This window comes from Erpetoichthys calabaricus, chromosome 14 (genome assembly GCF_900747795.2).
Source record: "Erpetoichthys calabaricus chromosome 14, fErpCal1.3, whole genome shotgun sequence".
NCBI classification, from domain to species: domain Eukaryota; kingdom Metazoa; phylum Chordata; class Cladistia; order Polypteriformes; family Polypteridae; genus Erpetoichthys; species Erpetoichthys calabaricus.
Window position 1 is genome coordinate 35,676,114 of NC_041407.2, and position 17,068 is coordinate 35,693,181.

The 17,068-nt window shown below is 40.7% G+C and overlaps 1 protein-coding gene across 1 annotated transcript in view; it reads left to right on the plus strand.

Annotated features, from left to right (window-relative positions):
• Positions 1-16,436, plus strand: part of LOC114643482 (E3 ubiquitin-protein ligase rnf213-alpha) — a 97,226-nt gene extending 80,790 nt beyond the window's left edge. The window contains exons 5-7 of the mRNA XM_051918955.1: positions 2,860-3,027; positions 16,056-16,255; positions 16,345-16,436. Of these exons, the coding sequence (XP_051774915.1) occupies positions 2,860-3,027; positions 16,056-16,255; positions 16,345-16,436 (460 nt within the window). The remainder of the gene's footprint in view (positions 1-2,859; positions 3,028-16,055; positions 16,256-16,344) is intronic.
• Positions 16,437-17,068: the final 632 nt, after the last annotated feature.

Sequence of the window (17,068 nt, forward strand, 5' to 3'; positions counted from 1 at the left end):
CATCCTTTTCAGAGATACTGTGGCAAGGTGTCTTGAGAATTTAATGAGTGTTTCACAACACAGTAAACCCAATCGCTGTTTTCTCATCATGATAATATCTCGCACTACCACCTGGTGGAATCTTCCAGATTTATGTAAAGTACACATGCAAGTATAAACAGTACACTGCTTACGTAGCAGTAGCATGCACAGACTCATGCTTTGCGTTGCATGAAGTATAAACCCGGCCTTAGGAAGACTACCGTTTTGTGTATATACATTTTTATATTTATTTTTCATTTTGGGCCTGGCAAATTCACTTTAAATATTTTTCACTATTTTTAATAGAGATGTCTTTTTGTATTTTTGTGCACCTTTAAATAATATCCACTTTTGTTTTTGAACAATACCACCTTTTTGTTTCTGTGTCTCCATGTCTGACTTCTCTCAAATCTGATTCTGGTTGGTCCCAAACTACAAGATGCCCACTGTGTAGTCTGTTGCCAACCTTGCCACTACACGGTGTGTCACAAGGGGAAGAGTATTAGAGGAGCTTAATGGGCCAGAAGGAGTAAAATAACTTTTTTAGCTCTGTAATTAATTAATTTTTTTAGTTTAATCATTTAAGATAAGTCATTAAAATTAAATAAAAAAGTGGTTGAGCAGTTTTAGTAATCCAAAACCAAATTTTAGTAGTGAGGCCACTGAAATGCAAGCCATGTTGGACTTTTTGGAGGATGGCATGGAGGAGCCAGTCTTTCTTGAAGGCTACTTCTGCATGAGACGCCAGCTGATTGAGCATCCAGAATTTTCTGACTTGGCCCAGGTGTCCTTTAGAGAGATAGTATGCAAACACTAAGGTGGCGAGGAAGGATTCTCCAGACCAGACAGGTAAAGATGGGTGGGTCATGGTCCAAGGCAAAGCCTGCATACTCCCTGAGAGCCTGAAAGTGTCAAACTGCTTTTAGGTATTTGCAGAACTGTACTGTGTTTCTGAAGACTCTGAGGTGGTAGGCAGGCATATGGAGCCCCAAAAGGTGTTCCCTGAAAACCATTTCCCCAAAAGAAAGAGGTTGTGATATTGGGGGACTGAATCATTAGGAAGACTGAAGCACAGGTTTCCTTCAGAGACAGAAAGTCTTGTACAATATGTTGCCTTCTAGGTGCACAAGTGGGAGACTTCGCTGAATGGGTTGATAGGCTCTTGGCCAGAGAGGAGGTGGATCCAGTTATCATTGTCCATGTAGGAACAAATGCATACATAACAGCAGGCTGTCAGTACTGCTCTCCAAAATTAAAGAATTAGGTGCCAGGGTGAGAAGCAGAACTGATGAGGTTGTCTTCTCTGAAGTTCTTCCTGTGTCACACGCCAGTCCAGGTAAGACTGAGGAGATTAGAAGACTTATTAACGCATGACTCAAATCTTGGTGTAGAATAGAAGTGTATAGGTTTATGGGGCATTTTGACTCCTTTGGAAAAAATAGGACCTGTTCTACTGTGATGGGTTACATATCAACCGTAGGGGCACCAATGTTTTGGGGAGGAGTAAGAGTAGGTTAGACAAGTATTGTTTAAACCAGGGTATGGGAGAGTAAGACGTTTAGAACAGGCTAGGTTTAGAATTAAATATGAAGTCAAGGAGAAGTGCTGCTCAGCATAAATAGGCTGAAATGAAACAAATCACCAGGATCAAACAGTATTTATCTTCAAGTGCTTAATGAGGCTAGTGAGTACATACAGTATATAAATCCCTGACTCAAATTTTTAGGAAGTCACTGCACACTGGAGAAATTCTGAAGGACTAGGAAATGGCAAATATTATTCTGTCATATAAAAAGGATGGTCAGGCAGATCCAAGCAACTGTAGACCAGTAAACGTAATGTGCATCACTGATAAATTAATGAAAGTAATTATTAAGGATAAAAATGAGCAACACATGGCAAGAACAGGCATTTTACAAACAGTCAGCATGGGTTCAGAAGTGGAAAGTCATGTTTTACCAACATGCTGAAATTAAATGAGGAAGCAAGAAAAGGATATGATGAGGAGTGGTGCATACAATATTTATCTTGAATTTCGGAAAGTATTTGTTAAGTTGCTACATTAGAGGTTGGGCATCAAACGAAAAGAATTGAGAGTGTTGTTTGTAGATGGGTGCAAAATTGGCTCATACACAAGAAGCAAAGGATTATGGTTTGAGTAACCCTATCAGAATTGGCCAATGTTAGGATTGGTGTTCCACAGGGTCAGTGCCAGGGCCTCTGCTGTTTTTAATATATATATAAATGATTTATAGAAATATAAATAACAAATTGATTAATACTGGATAAGATGGAAAGGCAGATAATGTGTAATCGGTTAAATCGTTACAGAAGGACTTGGACAGCATACAGGCTTGGGTAGATTTGTTGTAGATGAAATTTAATGTAAATAAATGTAAAGTATTACACAACAGAAGTAGAAATGTTAGGCTTAAATACACAATGAGAATGCTGAAAACTGAAACACATAGAAGCACTAGACACAACCCAGAGAAGAGCAACTAGCCTGATTTGCCATCCAGAAATATTAATTGCTTGTGCCATAATACACAGTTATTTCCAATCTGTACATCAGTGTAACATTTAACTATAAATCAAGGGTTAAGAAATAATTTTAGCTAACCTATTTAAGTCTTCTTTTCATAATATTCTATAAGGGTCTGTACATGTTGTAAAAGAAAAATCACTTGAATATACTGCTTCTTCATTTAAGTCCTTTGAAACATTTGCCAATTCTGAAGACTTAAGAAAAAGGATGTTTTTATATTCATTTAAAAGTTTTAACATAAATATGAATGTTATACTAATAATTTTTTTTTTCATTTTCATAAAACAAAGTCAACAACAACTACAGCAAATTCCACCTGATGAAAAGATTACAATTTACTTTCATGCTGTTTTGTCCAAGGATTTTAACTTTGACCAAAGTCAAGATAAGATCTTTCTACGTGCTGGAAATCCAATTGGAAATTGGGACGAAAATTTGGCTGAAATAAATGTAGTCAGGTAAGATTACTTTATGTTCATACAAGTGATTGCTTCATTGAATGAAATACTAGCTCTGCTGGAATCACATTAGCAGACAAGGGAAAAATGTTGTGGACCTAACTTTGGAATTATGGACAATTTATAAGTAGGCCTATGCTTCCTGTTTTAGTCAATTTATTGGGTGCATTGGAACCCAAAGCTAAGATTGTTTTTGTATACAATTAAAAGTTGTTGAGCTGGTCCAGGTTATCTCTGTGCTCACAGAGGCAGCATGGCACACTTGTTCTGTAATTGCTAATTATTAAACGGTTACTGTTTTGGACAGACGTCATGTTTTTGGATCTGAGCTTTTTGACTGTCTAGTATTTGTCTTAGAGATTAGACAAGATCTTTCAATTCTTTCAGCAGTATGATAACTTCCAAGTACAGTTTGGAAAAAAACATGTAACTTTGCAAATGTAAGAACTATATCAGGAGAATGGCTGAATGCACATTACTCAAGGTTATAAGGTTTATAAAAGTATAGGGTCAGTTATCCTACTGGAAACTAACTTGTTTATCTATCTATCTATCTATCTATCTATCTATCTATCTATCTATCTATCTATCTATCTGTCTGTCTGTCTGTCTGTCTGTCTGTCTGTCTGTCTGTCTGTCTGTCTGTCTGTCTGTCTGTCTGTCTGTCTGTCTGTCTGACTGACTGACTGACTGACTGACTGACTGACTGACTGATTATAGAAAAGAGTTTAACTGTCTGAGCAGTGACAGGTTTGACAAAGTTATAAGGTACAGTGGGTGGTATCTTATAGCTGTGGTCAGAAATATCTTTGGGAGCTGGTGGGAAAAGGCATTGATATTTGTTGGAATGAGCAGATGTACTGTAGCAGTCTACTAAACGTCTCATTTTCAGTTCCTATTGTGAAGCCTGGAAAAATTTTGAATAACTTTGCAAAATAAAGAATGAAAGCACTTTAACTATTTTTCTGTCTCTTTCAGCATTTCTCAGATGCATAGTATTTAGACTGAATCTTGTGTTTTTAGTAAAAACTCTTAAAATGTATATCATTTGTAGCTCATAAAAACTGGAAATTATTGAAGGTGCATGAATATACAGTACTGTGCAGAAGTCTTAAGCCCTTATGAAAAAATGCTGTAAAGGAGTAGTTTCAAAAATAATGCCATGTATAGTTTTTGTGAATCATAAACTGCCTAGAAAGTGAAAGTGAAAAAAGTGAAGTGGAAAATTAAAATTAATATTTGGTGTGACCACCTTTTGCCTTAAAAATGGCAGCAGTTCTCTTAGCCCTACTTGCATGCACTTTTTGAAGTTACTTGAATGGTAGGTGATTCCAAGCTTCTTGGAGGACTTACTACATTTCCACCACAGACTTTGGCTGCCTTACTTGCAATTCCAGACTGGCTTATTGATGTTTACATCATACCATTGTAGTGGCCGATTGGTCCAGGGACAAGACTGACAACTGAGAGACATGTAAGTTAAGGAAATTGGGCGGAGTCTGGGTGCTGCAGTGGGAGTTAAATAGGACCCACGCAAGGAAGGATGCTTTTTCTTCTGAAGGAGTGAGGGGTGAAGAAGGGCTAGATAGCATAAGGCTTTTATGAGGCATTTCCTGTGACCAAAAACAATGGGAAGGTTTAAGTCAAAACTGAGGTACTGTTTTGTTGATTTGAAATAAACCCCCAGTTCAGATATCCTCATGTTGGAGTGTGTTCATTACTGCCGCCTCATGGTTCATTAAACCGTCTTCAGTGCATATATACTGTATATATATATATATATATATATATTGTAATAAAACAAGAATCTTCCACTACGAAAAAAGAGTTGGGGAACGTGTCCGTATAATGTCCAATGTACAATGAAAGCAAAAAAGGCAAAAAATACGTGATGAAAATATTTTACAGTAATTGACAATGGTACATGACAAAGATGCCATTTTTATACAGTGAAAAGATGGCTGGTGGAAGTGAGTTGACAGGAGATGATGTTATACAGTTAAGTGTCAGACAGAAGTGACGTCATCAGAGGGAGCCAGAAATGAGATGATGCCGAAAATGACATCATTGAGATGGCACCAGAAGTGACATTATGGCAAGGGCACCGGAAGTGACGTCATCATCGAGAGTCAGAAAAGCAGAAAAGTGAAAGGTGTTATTTTTCTTCTTTTTGTCTGACGAATCAACACATCATAACATATCTGACGCATATCAACCCCTTGTCTCACGATCTTTCACTCACCTCAGGGCTTGTTGACTGCCTCCTAAGCGCACGTGTGACAATATATATATATAATTATATATATACTTTTTATTTTGGCCATGTGTTTGTGGTCATTGCCATGCTGAAAAATTAAGACAAGACCAAGCAGATTCCAACCTGATGGCACTGCAGGACAGCTGTACGTCTCAGCAGTGACAGGATCAAAAATTTTGATCAAATCATCAACTCTGTTTCCAGAAATGCAGTCATAAACCTGAAAGGAACCTCCACAATGCCTCACTTTAGATACTCATCCATATGCAGTTCTCCAGTACTGCCTTCTGTTAGAACACTACCTCCATTGTTGTATAAACCAACTGTGGTGTTTTCATACATATGTGAGTCATTTGGTTTTATTTTTACCTAAATGGAATAGCTTTTTATTGGTAAGTCTTCCATGAAGACCACTTCTGATAAGTCTTCTCCAGACTGTGGTTTGGTGTATCATGGTCATAGTAGTTCCTGCCAATTCTGAGCTAATAGCTTTTTTTTTTTATTTAAGGAAAGTAAGCTTAATGTATTCCTCTTAAGCTGCACTATGTTTCCATAGCCGAGAAATGCATTTCTGGTCCTTAATCTTGCCTGCTTGTCTGTGCTTCCGGAGAAGAGGTTGGACAACACATCAGGAAACACTTGTCTGCCACAAACTTTTTGCGTGGAAGAGACATTGATGATGTAGGATGACCATCTTGTGTCTTGTCATTAGGATAACGTTTGCCATTGTGTAAGATTTGCAGGTTAACTGCAACATCTACTACAACCTCTCCTTTATGTATGTTTGTCACTTACCCAGTTTTATTCCCTCTACGCAACTGTTTCTATTTTAGTTACTGTAATTTGTTGGTTGAACCAAAATTATTATGTCACTGATCACCTGTGTGTTATATTTGCTTAATCAAGCAATGAGCTATATGTCTACAAAGATCTCACTTATTTAAGTGAATAGTGGTGTTATTTGTAGGGGTCATAGCAGCACCCCAAGTCCCTGATACAAACTCAGAGACATAAACCTTGGTTCAAATAAATGGTTTATTAAAACAAATACCTTTAAACAGGTTTCCTCTAGCATTCATAATATCAAAAACATTGCTCTTTTATGTTTCTTTGTCTCTGAGTGTTGTCCTGTTCCATCTGAATCCCGTTCACCTGGGAGACGCAGAGCAGCTCCTTTTATATATTAAACCAAAGAGTACATTGCACACAGAAAGCACTTCCGGGTCAAGCCAAAGCCCCACAAAGTAGGGAGTGGTAAATTTTGCAGCACCTCCTAGCAGCCCCCATGGAATCCAACAGGGCCACCCCATGGGACCACAATTCCCAGCATACGCTACAGATGTTTGCATGGGTACTGTGGCCCAGGGATGCTGCCATCTAACGTGTCAAGGGAGCATATTGTCTTTTCCGTCCCTTCATTACACTGGCCTTCTAGCCAGATAAGGATTTTTATTCCAGCACCAATGGGACACCAAAGTATCCATTTTAATGATGGCATTTTCTGCCACCCTCCTTGCTGAGGTAGGGAACACCCCACCTTACTTTCTGCCCATTCGCTACCTTAGCCTTCGGGCCAGGTAAGGAACCCTCACCTGACATTTATCATAGTTGTCTATTACTATTTTGGTTTATTTCTTTAGGAAAATTTAAAATATTGTATTGTTTCACTTTTTGCAAGCAAAATTTTTGGAACTCTAAAAAAGTATGTTCTTTTCTAGTGATTCAGAAGAGAAAATTAAAGGTGTCTAAGATTAATATTTTTATAGACTTTCTTAAATATCTCAGACTTTTGCATAGTACTAAATGGGAAAGGTGCTATATAAATAAAATGTATTACTGTATTATTATTATGATGTAGTGGTCTATATTTATATTATATTTATATAAATTTATATAAATATAATTTATATTTATATTTGACCGAAAGAACGAGATCGCAAATACAAGCGGCTGAAATGAGTTTCCTCCGCAGGGTGCCTGGGCTTTCCCTTAAAGATAGGGTGAGAAGCTCAGTCATCCGGGAGGGGCTCAGGGTAGAGCCGCTACTCCTCCGCATCGAGAGGAGTCAGATGAGGTGGCTCGGGCATCTGATCAGGATGCCTCCTGGACGCCTCCCTGGTGAGGTGTTCTGGGCACTTCCAACCGGGAGCAGGCCCCGGGGAAGCCCCAGGACACGCTGGAGGGACTATGTCTCCCGGCTGGCCTGGGAACGCCTCGGGATTCTCCCAGAAGAGCTAGAAGAAGTGGCCAGGGAGAGGGAAGTCTGGGTATCTCTGCTCAAGCTGCTGCCCCCCGCGACCCGACCTCGGATAAGCGGAAGAGGATGGATGGATGGTCTATATTTATAGGTAGCATACTCCTTATTTAAGAAAGGAATAGAGTATACAGTAAGTTTACAGTGATGTCATCACTGTTCTTGACTTTTGTTTTAGTTCTTTTGTGCTGATCCTGGACTAAATAAGTCCAAATTGTTGATTGAGTAATATTGATAAAAGCTGGTTTTTCTTTCCACAAATATTACTAATGCCAGTACTTAGTGATATTGTTTTAGTGTCTTTTGTCTCAGAAAAGCCCTGCTATCACCGCTGTAGAGCTAGATTTCTGTTTTGACACTATATTTTGATTTTTATAGTATAGTATAGTAATTGCGAAAAAATTCAACCTCAAGATTTTGATGAATCTCCACATTTCATGTGCTTCTGAACACGTTTTGACCATTTTTGCAATTATGTCTGTGTGTGTGTGTGTGTGTCTGTGTGAAAAATGATAATTTGAGAATGCTTTGAGCTACATGTAGATAAATGAAATTTGGCATATGGGTGTTATAGATAGATACATAGATAGATAGATAGATAGATAGATAGATAGATACTTTATTAATCCCCAAGGGGAAATTCACATACTCCAGCAGCAGCATACTGATAAAAACAATATTAATTAAAGAGTGATTAAAAAATGCAGTGCAAGTTAAAAAATGCAAGGTGGAAAGTGCGAGGCAGGTATAACAGTCAATAATCTTGTGTAGTGTTAATGTTTACACCACCCCCATCGGGTGGAATTGAAGAGTCGCATAGTATGGGGGAGGAACAATCTCCTCAGTCTGTCAGTGGAGCAGGGCAGTGACAGCAGTCTGTCGCTGAAGCTGCTCCTCTGTCTGGAGATGATACTGTTCAGTGGAGGCAGTGGTTCTTCATGATTGACAGGAGCCTGCTCCACGCCTGTCAAACTGTCCAGCTCCGTGCCTACAATAGAGCCTGCCTTCCTCACTAGTTTGTCCAGGAGTGAGGCGTCCTTCTTCTTTATGCTGCCTCCCCAGCACACCACCGCGTAGAAGAGGGCACTCTCCACAACCGTTTGATAGAACATCTGCAGCATCTTATTGCAGATGTTGAAGGATGCCAGCCTTCTAAATATATATCAAAATGTCAGTTTTTTCTTAACTTTTGGGCAACATACGTCAACCGGAAGTGGTACTTTACCTGAACACATTTAAAAATATTTCAAATAAACTGGAAAATAGTTTAAATAAACAACTAATTTCAATTTTGTATAGTAGTCATGTGAAATTGCATTATAAGAAGAAAAAAATAATTGAAATTTTATATCATCATTAGTTAGGGTAAGAAACACATAAATATAGAATTTCACCTTAATCAGATAACTGGAAATGATATCTTAACAGGTATCAACAATATTACATATGCATTACTACCATTATATAAAGAGAGATAAATAATTAAAATTTTAAATGATCATTACTTATCGTTAGATATAAAATTTGACCTTGATCAGGTGACTGGACGTTGTATATTACTGACTACAAATATAATCAGATTTGAAATTTGAGTTTGATCGGATTATCAGTAGTACTTTGCCATATAAACTTGCATTATTAACAAAGATAAGTGATTGAAATTTTGTAAGAAACACAAAGATATGAAGTTTCATTAAAATCGGACAACTGGAAGTGGTACCTACTTTACCTGAACAGGTATAAGGAAAGCTGAGTGGAGAACAATCCAGATTTTTTATGCTTTACGTGTGTGCTTTACAAAAGACTGGTAAATTAGCACTCATCAATGCCCTTAACAAAATAACTAACTATAGTTAGTATATGGAAGTATACTTCCAACGTTTGGAATGGATCATTGTGATACATCTGGTATAATAAACTATTGCCTCGTAGGACTGAAGTTTTTATGTTCATCAAATTTATGTCTACCTTTTGTATGCAGAACTAGGGATTTTCTAGAATGTAGCCCACCACTTTGATTGACTGACAACATTTCAATATACTTTCTTGACAGTTGATTCTATGTTATTGCTGAAGCAGGTTTATCTGTTGTAATAAAGATGAGGCAAAGATATCGTAAAGATGTGGGGCAGCCACCCATATATTGTTCCACGGCTGCAAAATAGGTTTAAGATGAACAGAGATGTTCACTGATCTGAGTCCAAAACAGAACTGATTGTATGGAGGCAAGATGGTGGCTTTAAAGGCCAGTACAGGAAATGATGTCATCATTGGGGCTGGAACTGAAAGTGATTTCATCAGGACCAGAAGTGACGTGATCATTGGCCCAGGAGTTGGAAAGTGATGTCATCGGAAACGAAAGTGATGTCATCATTGGAATCCCCACCCCCCGGCCACCCCCTTCACCAGAAGTGATATCATCATTACTGGAAGTGATGTCATCAGAGGCACCAGAAACAGAAGTGACGTATTCAAAGGTGCCAGAATCTGGCGGGATTTCCTGAGAATGGTCTGCAAGGAATTGAGAGAGACCGTCAGCGCACCCCGCCACCCCCTGGTCTGTTGTGGAATTACAATTGCTCATGCCTTTTAGCTGCCTCCTACTCACACGTGTGTGGCAAACCCCCCCCTCCCCCCCACCCCAACCCCCACCCCCCCCCCCACCAGCCCAGACCCATTGGGTTGGGCTTCCTGCACTGAGATGTCATGGTCTCAAGAGAGAGCATCATGTTGGCATGGAGAGAGCCCTTATGATCAACAAGTGAAAACTTGTATGGTTGGAGGTCAAGAAACCACCTGGTGACCAAAGAATTCGACTCTTTGTGTAGGGCCATCCACTGCAGAGGAACATGATTTGTCACAAGAGTCAATTTCCGGCCCAAGAGGTAGTACCTCAACTGCGTAATCTTCCATTTAATCATGAGGGCTTCCCTTTCTACTGCCGCATACCTGGTCTCCCAATCCAACAGTTTCTGGCTCAGGTACACAACGGGGTGTTCAGCACCATCGACACTTTGGCTCAGCACGGCACCCAGGTCTGTGTCCGAAGCATCGGTCTTGAGAATGAAAGGAAGAGAAAAATTTGGATCTTTCAATATGCTGTATGTGTTCCTTCCATGTACTGGAATAGATGACAACATCATCAAGGTAGGTAGCACTATACGCATTATGGTGTCGGAGCACTTTATCCACCAGACGTTGGAAAGTCGCAGGTGCCCCGTGTAACTCGAATGGAAGAACGCGATACTGCCAATGACCGCAGGGGGTTGCTAAACGTGGTCTCGACCTAAGTGGAGTCCGTCAAAGGAATCTGCCTTCGTCATGTCAAGTGTGGTCAAAAATTTTGCCTGACCAAGCCTTTTGAGGATGGATAGATAGATAGATAGATAGATAGATAGATAGATAGATAGATAGATAGATAGATAGATACTTTATTAATCCCATTGGGAAATTCACAAATTCACAGGAGGTTGTCCACTTGAGGCATTGGATAAGCAACAATTTGGGAGACTTGATTAAGCCGATGGAAGTCTGCTTTCTTTGCCTAGGGAAGTCGATAGGGGCGTTCTCAAATGATAACCCTGGGCTATGTCACTATGTCGTGCGCAATCAGAAAGGTCCTTCCGGGTTTTTCACTCAGCACCTCTGGGACGGACTCTCTCTGTCTGGAATTTAATTCTGCGCCAAAATTAAGGGTGTCTGTTTGAGCAAAGAATGAGCGGGGCTGAGCGGAGGAGGGATCAGGATCCCTTTCCTTTCATGGCTTCAGCAAGTTCACACGATACACCCGCTCACTTGGTTGACGATTGGGTTTTTTCACCAATAATCGACAGGCCCTTTCCTCTCCTTAATTTCATAAGGGCCTTGCCAATGGGCAAGTAATTTAGAATGGGAGGTAGGAACCAAAACCATGACATGATCCTCCAGAAGGAATTCACAGAGATTCGTACCATGATTATAATAGTTGGCCTATGCTGCTTGCGCCTCCTCCATGTGACTTTTTAAAATAGGTAAAATTTTCCCAAATTGATCACATAACTGTGCGATATACTCTAATATATTGGTAGAGGGAAGAGCCTCTCCTTCCCATCCTTCTTTCAAAATATCCAATATTCCCCGAGGTTGTCGTCCATATAATAATTCAAATGGCGAGAGCCCCATAGAGGCTTGAGGGACTTCCTAATGGTCACAGAGCACGAGGGGAAGGAGCTGGTCCCAGTTCCTCCCATCCCCGGTGACCACCTTACAAAGCATTTGATTGAGAGTCTGGTTAAAACCTCTTGACTAGACCCTCGGTTTGAGGATGATACACTGCTGAGTTTAAATGCTTTATTTTAAGTAACTTGGATGTCTCCCTGAACGTCTAATACAGTTAGGTCCATAAATATTTGGACAGAGACTTGACTGGCCAAGTCAGTCACCTGATCTTAACCCAACTGAGCATGCATTTCACTTGTTGAAGACTAAACTTCAGACAGAAAGGCCCACAAACAAACAGCAACTGAAAGTAAAGGCCTGGCAGAGCATTAAAAAGGAGGAAACCCAGCATCCGGTGATGTCCATGAGTTCAAGACTTCAGGTTGTCATTGCCAGCAAAGGGTTTTCAACCAAGTATTAGAAATGAACATTTTATTTCCAATTAATTAATTTGTCCAATTACTTTTGAGCCCCTGCAATGAAGGGATTGTGTTAAAAAAAATGCTTTAGTTGCCTCACATTTTTATGCAATCATTTTGTTCACCCCACTGAATTAAAGCTGAAAGTCTGCACTTCAAATGCATCTGAGTTGTTTCATTTAAAACTCATTGCGGTAATGTACAGAACCAAAATTAGAAAAAAGTTGTCTCTGTCCAAATATTTATGGACCTAACTGTAGGTAAAAGGCGTCCCCTGTTCCGTAAGGACTTCCTTAAGGATGCCTACTCATGTGAAGACCCCTACAAATTCCTGTGTGATAGCCTTAGACATGGCTGAGACAAGAGATGCAAAAATGGTGAATCTCCTCATTAATTCCCGGCCAATAAAATCAGAGATTGATACACTGTAAAGTCTTTTTGGTGCCCAAATGGCCTCCTAGGAGGAGGGCGTGCGCCAATTCACAGACCTGCTGCTGGTAGGTTTGTGGGATTAACAACAGCTTCCCCAACTCCCCCTTATATTACGCCACTCAATATAATAGGTCAGTTTCTATTACAAAGTGAGGACCTTGTGGCATGGGCTGATGGGTGCGTTGGCCATTGACTCTAGCTACTGCATATTTTGCAAATTTTCGTTCCACTGCTGCCTTTTGATGGAAAGCCAGCATTTCTCTAAACTAAAAATGCATTTCGGAGAGAGAGTCCGGTCTGACCTCAAGGGGCAGGGATTCCTCCCGGTTCGTCGAAGCGCGGGTTGATGACATATCCACCTGCAACGGCCCAGGAGTCTCCCCGTCCACTTCTTGGGCTTCCGTATCTCTCTCCTCCAGCTGATTACATGGTGTGAAGACAGCTTGAGCCGGGTCATCCCCGCCTACAACTAGGCCGAAGCTTTGATTGGGAGTAATCAGTAGTCTTCCGCATTCATTATCAGACTAGTCCTACCTGAAAAAATGAATCATAGGGCGGTTTTATATTTACTGACTTCTCTGAGTATGCAGATAATACTGGTCTTTACTTTAATCCATTGTTGCGGTAATACATATCGGCAATCAACAATGGAAATGTTGGTGCTGAAATCAAAGAGTGCTTCAACTTGGTATCCATTAACAACTACAGTTCCCATATATGATACCGTGAGGGGGTTGGTAAGTACACATAAACTGCCTCTCCCCCTCCACCTGCATCCCTCCTCATCCCCGGGTAGGTTGCACACCTCTGGGGACTTCAGAACAGGCTCCAGTTCATGAAAAAGAGACTTATTTTGTGGGACGTAATCCCTGGGGAGTCCACTAGAGGACCGTTCTGCTCTCCCAGATTTCAAGGCTGGCTTAGTTGTTTTTAGGAGCTGGATAAGCTCCCCCATAGAATGAAAATCTCCCCAGACCGGCTGGGCAAAGTTCTTAGGAAGAGTTTGATGTAAGATAAAACAGGCTACCTGCTGCACTATTTGAAAGGTGGACAGTTCAAATGGCCGTAGCCATAGTGCCACCTGTTCCCAGAGGGCCAAAGCTTTCACCTAGATCGTTCTCTCTAGATCGAATTCCCAATATTTTAGTTTCTTTACCTGCTGGTGTGGGGATAGCCTATATTTACTGTATCTGGGATCTCAACCCCAATGGGCGACTCAACTGTCTCCTCTGAGAGAACATACTGTAATAAGACCCTTTCGCTTTCCTTTCCAGGAACCAGCCTATGTCTGTGTGTTTCTTCCACACTCTCCTCTTGGTTAAATACCAGCCTGGGTACCCTGAAACTCGGCCCCGGTACTTTCCCTTCTGGTTAGATTTTTGGTCTTGTCCCGGTTTGTTGTTGGAACCAATCCTGCCGACTACGCCACTATGATAAAAATGAGGCAAAAACATCGTAAAAGTGTGGGGCAGCCACCTGTATATTGTTCCACGGCTGCAAAATAGGTTTAAGAGGAACAGAGATGTTTACTGATCTGAGTCCAAAACAGAACTGTTTGTATGGAGGCAAGATGGCGGCTTTAAAGGCCAGTACAGGAAATGACGGCATCATTGGGCCTGCAACCGGAAGTGATGCCATCGGGACCGGAAGTGACGTTATCAGAGGTGCCAGAAAGAGAAGTGATGGCTTCAGAGGCGCCGGAGCCTGAGATTTCCCAAGAATGGTCTGCAAGGAACTGAGAGAGACAGTCAGCACACCCCACTGCCCCCTGGTCTGTTGTGGAATTACAATTACTCAGACCCTTTAGCTGCCTCCTACTTGCACATGTGTGACACTGTTAAACAAATGATCACATTTCGACATTTAGGTTACTGTCTTTCTTAAGGCAATTGTGTTTCACATTTGTTTTGAGCCGTGGTTTTTTGAAATTTAAGGTTTTGCGCCTAAAATACAGTACTTTTAATGATTTAATATCCATCCATCCATTATCCAATCCGCTATAGCCTAACTACAGGGTCACGGGGGTCTGCTGGAGCCAATCCCAGCCAACACAGGGCACAAGGCAGGAAACAAACCCCGGGCAGGGCGCCAGCTCACCGCAGGGCACGCACACACAGGACAATTTAGAATCGCCAATGCACTCTGAGCTCTGGCTGGGCCACTCAAGGACATTCACACAGTTGTCCTGAAGCCACTCCTTTGATATCTTGGCTGTGTGCTTAGGTTCGTTGTCCTGCTGAAAGATGAACCGTCGCCCCAGTCTGAGGTCAAGAGTCCTCTGGAGCAGGTTTTCATCCAGAATGTCTCTGTACATTGCTGCAGTCATCTTTCCCTTTATCCTGACTAGTCTCCCAGTCCCTGCCACTGAAAAACATCCCCACAGCATGATGCTGCCACCACCATGCTTCACTGTAGGGATGGTGCCAGGTTTCCTCCAAATGTGACGCCTGGCATTCACACCAAAGAGTTCAATCTTTGTCTCATCAGACCAGAGAATTTTCTTTCTCATGGTCTGAGAGTCCTTCAGGTGCCTTTTGGCAAACTCCAGGTGTGCTGCCATGTGCCTTTTACTAAGGAGTGGCTTCCTTCTGGCCACTCTACCATACAGGCCTGATTGGTGGATTGCTGCAGAGATGGTGGTCCTTCTGGAAGGTTCTCCTCTCTTCACAGAGGACCTCTGGAGCTCTGACAGTGACCATCGGCTTCTTGGTCACCTCCCTGACTAAGGCCCTTCTCCCCCGATCGCTCAGTTTAGATGGCCGGCCAGCTCTAGGAAGAGTCCTGGTGGTTTCGAACTTCTTCTACTTACGGATGATGGAGGCCACTGTGCTCATTGGGACCTTCAAAACAGCAGAAATTTTTCTGTAACCTTCCCCAGATATGTGCCTCGAGACAATCCTGTCTTGGAAGTCTACAGACAATTCCTTTGACTTCATGCTTGGTTTGTGCTCTGACATGAACTGTCAACTGTGGGACCTTATATAGACAGGTGTGTGCCTTTCCAAATCATGTCCAACCAATTGAATTTACCACAGGTGGACTCCAATTAAGCTGCAGAAACATCTCACGGATGATCAGGGGAAACAGGATGCACCTGAGCTCAATTTTGAACTTCATGGCAAAGGCTGTTCAATACTTATGTACATGTGCTTTCTCAATTTTTTTATTTTTAATAAATTTGCAAAAATCTCAAGTAAACTTTTTTCACGTTGTCATTATGGGGTGTTGTGTGTAGAACTCTGAGGAAAAAAATGAATTTAATCCATTTTGGAATAAGGCTGTAACATAACAAAATGTGGAAAAAGTGATGCGCTGTGAATACTTTCTGGATGCACTGTATACGAGAAAGTCGAGTGAAGGGTTTTGTTTTGTTAGCCTCTTATTAAGCCTTGTTTAAAATTAATGGTAAATGATATGTGGCAAATACTTTATCTTTTAATTTATTATATTAATCCTTGCTTTTTCACAGGGATCGTGGTGAATGTGGATTTCTAGTTGAAGGACACTTAATTGCTTCTAAGACAAATGTGAATGTTTCAATACCTTATAAGTATGCAATCTATAAGTGGGAAAAAAAGGAACTTCAATATGAAATTATTCATAACAATGACGCCAAAGGTATTGTGAACCGTTGCTTGTTAATAAAGGAAGATCTTTTAGGTGACAGAGGTAAGTTGTATTAAAATGTTAATTTATTGTATTGAATGCTTACTGAAAATAATGATTTCTTTTTACATTGACTTTACATGTGTTTGCAGAAAGATTCCTTTACCAGGTTTTAAATTCCTCAGATTATAGTGTAACAGGAAATAATGCCCTTATGGCACCCACACCCTGCCAATGGGACTGAAAATATTTTTAAAGTGTTTAGTTTAAAAAAATACAGGTAACTTAATTTCTGCCTCCCCTTAGGGCTATAATTCACCAATTTCTAAGCCCAGGTTTAGAAGGTAGTGTGGTACATCCAAGAGTCCTCCACTCTAGTACTATCACAGCACTTCACCTATAAGTATTTCTGTTTTAGTCATATAAGTCTGGCCTTCTCCTTCTTTTTGTATGCTTTTGATATAAGCACTCGTGTTGACTTCAGACTCCTCTGTGCTTGCAGAATGATAATGCTTTAACATTCCTTTGAGGAATATATCCAGCTAATACCAATATGGTCCCAGTCCTACTATGTTAAGGCCTATGTGCTAAACCCTCCATTTCTGGTGGAGGAATACTTGCCACTGACTAGTCCTTTTTTGCTTAAGCCCTGAATCAATAACTTGGCCCTGGTTTCCCCAGATTCCCTGTAAATGCCTGGTGGAAGAATGTATATTGAAATGAAAATACATTTACAGTACCAATGCTGAGTGTATGCTTTAGCAAAACTGAGAGAAATAATTCTTTTTTATATTGGAAGTGGTGTGAAAAAAGAAAGTTAGAAAATGACAGTGTGAATATTCACTTAACTTAGTCTCTTGACTCATGGCACTTGGT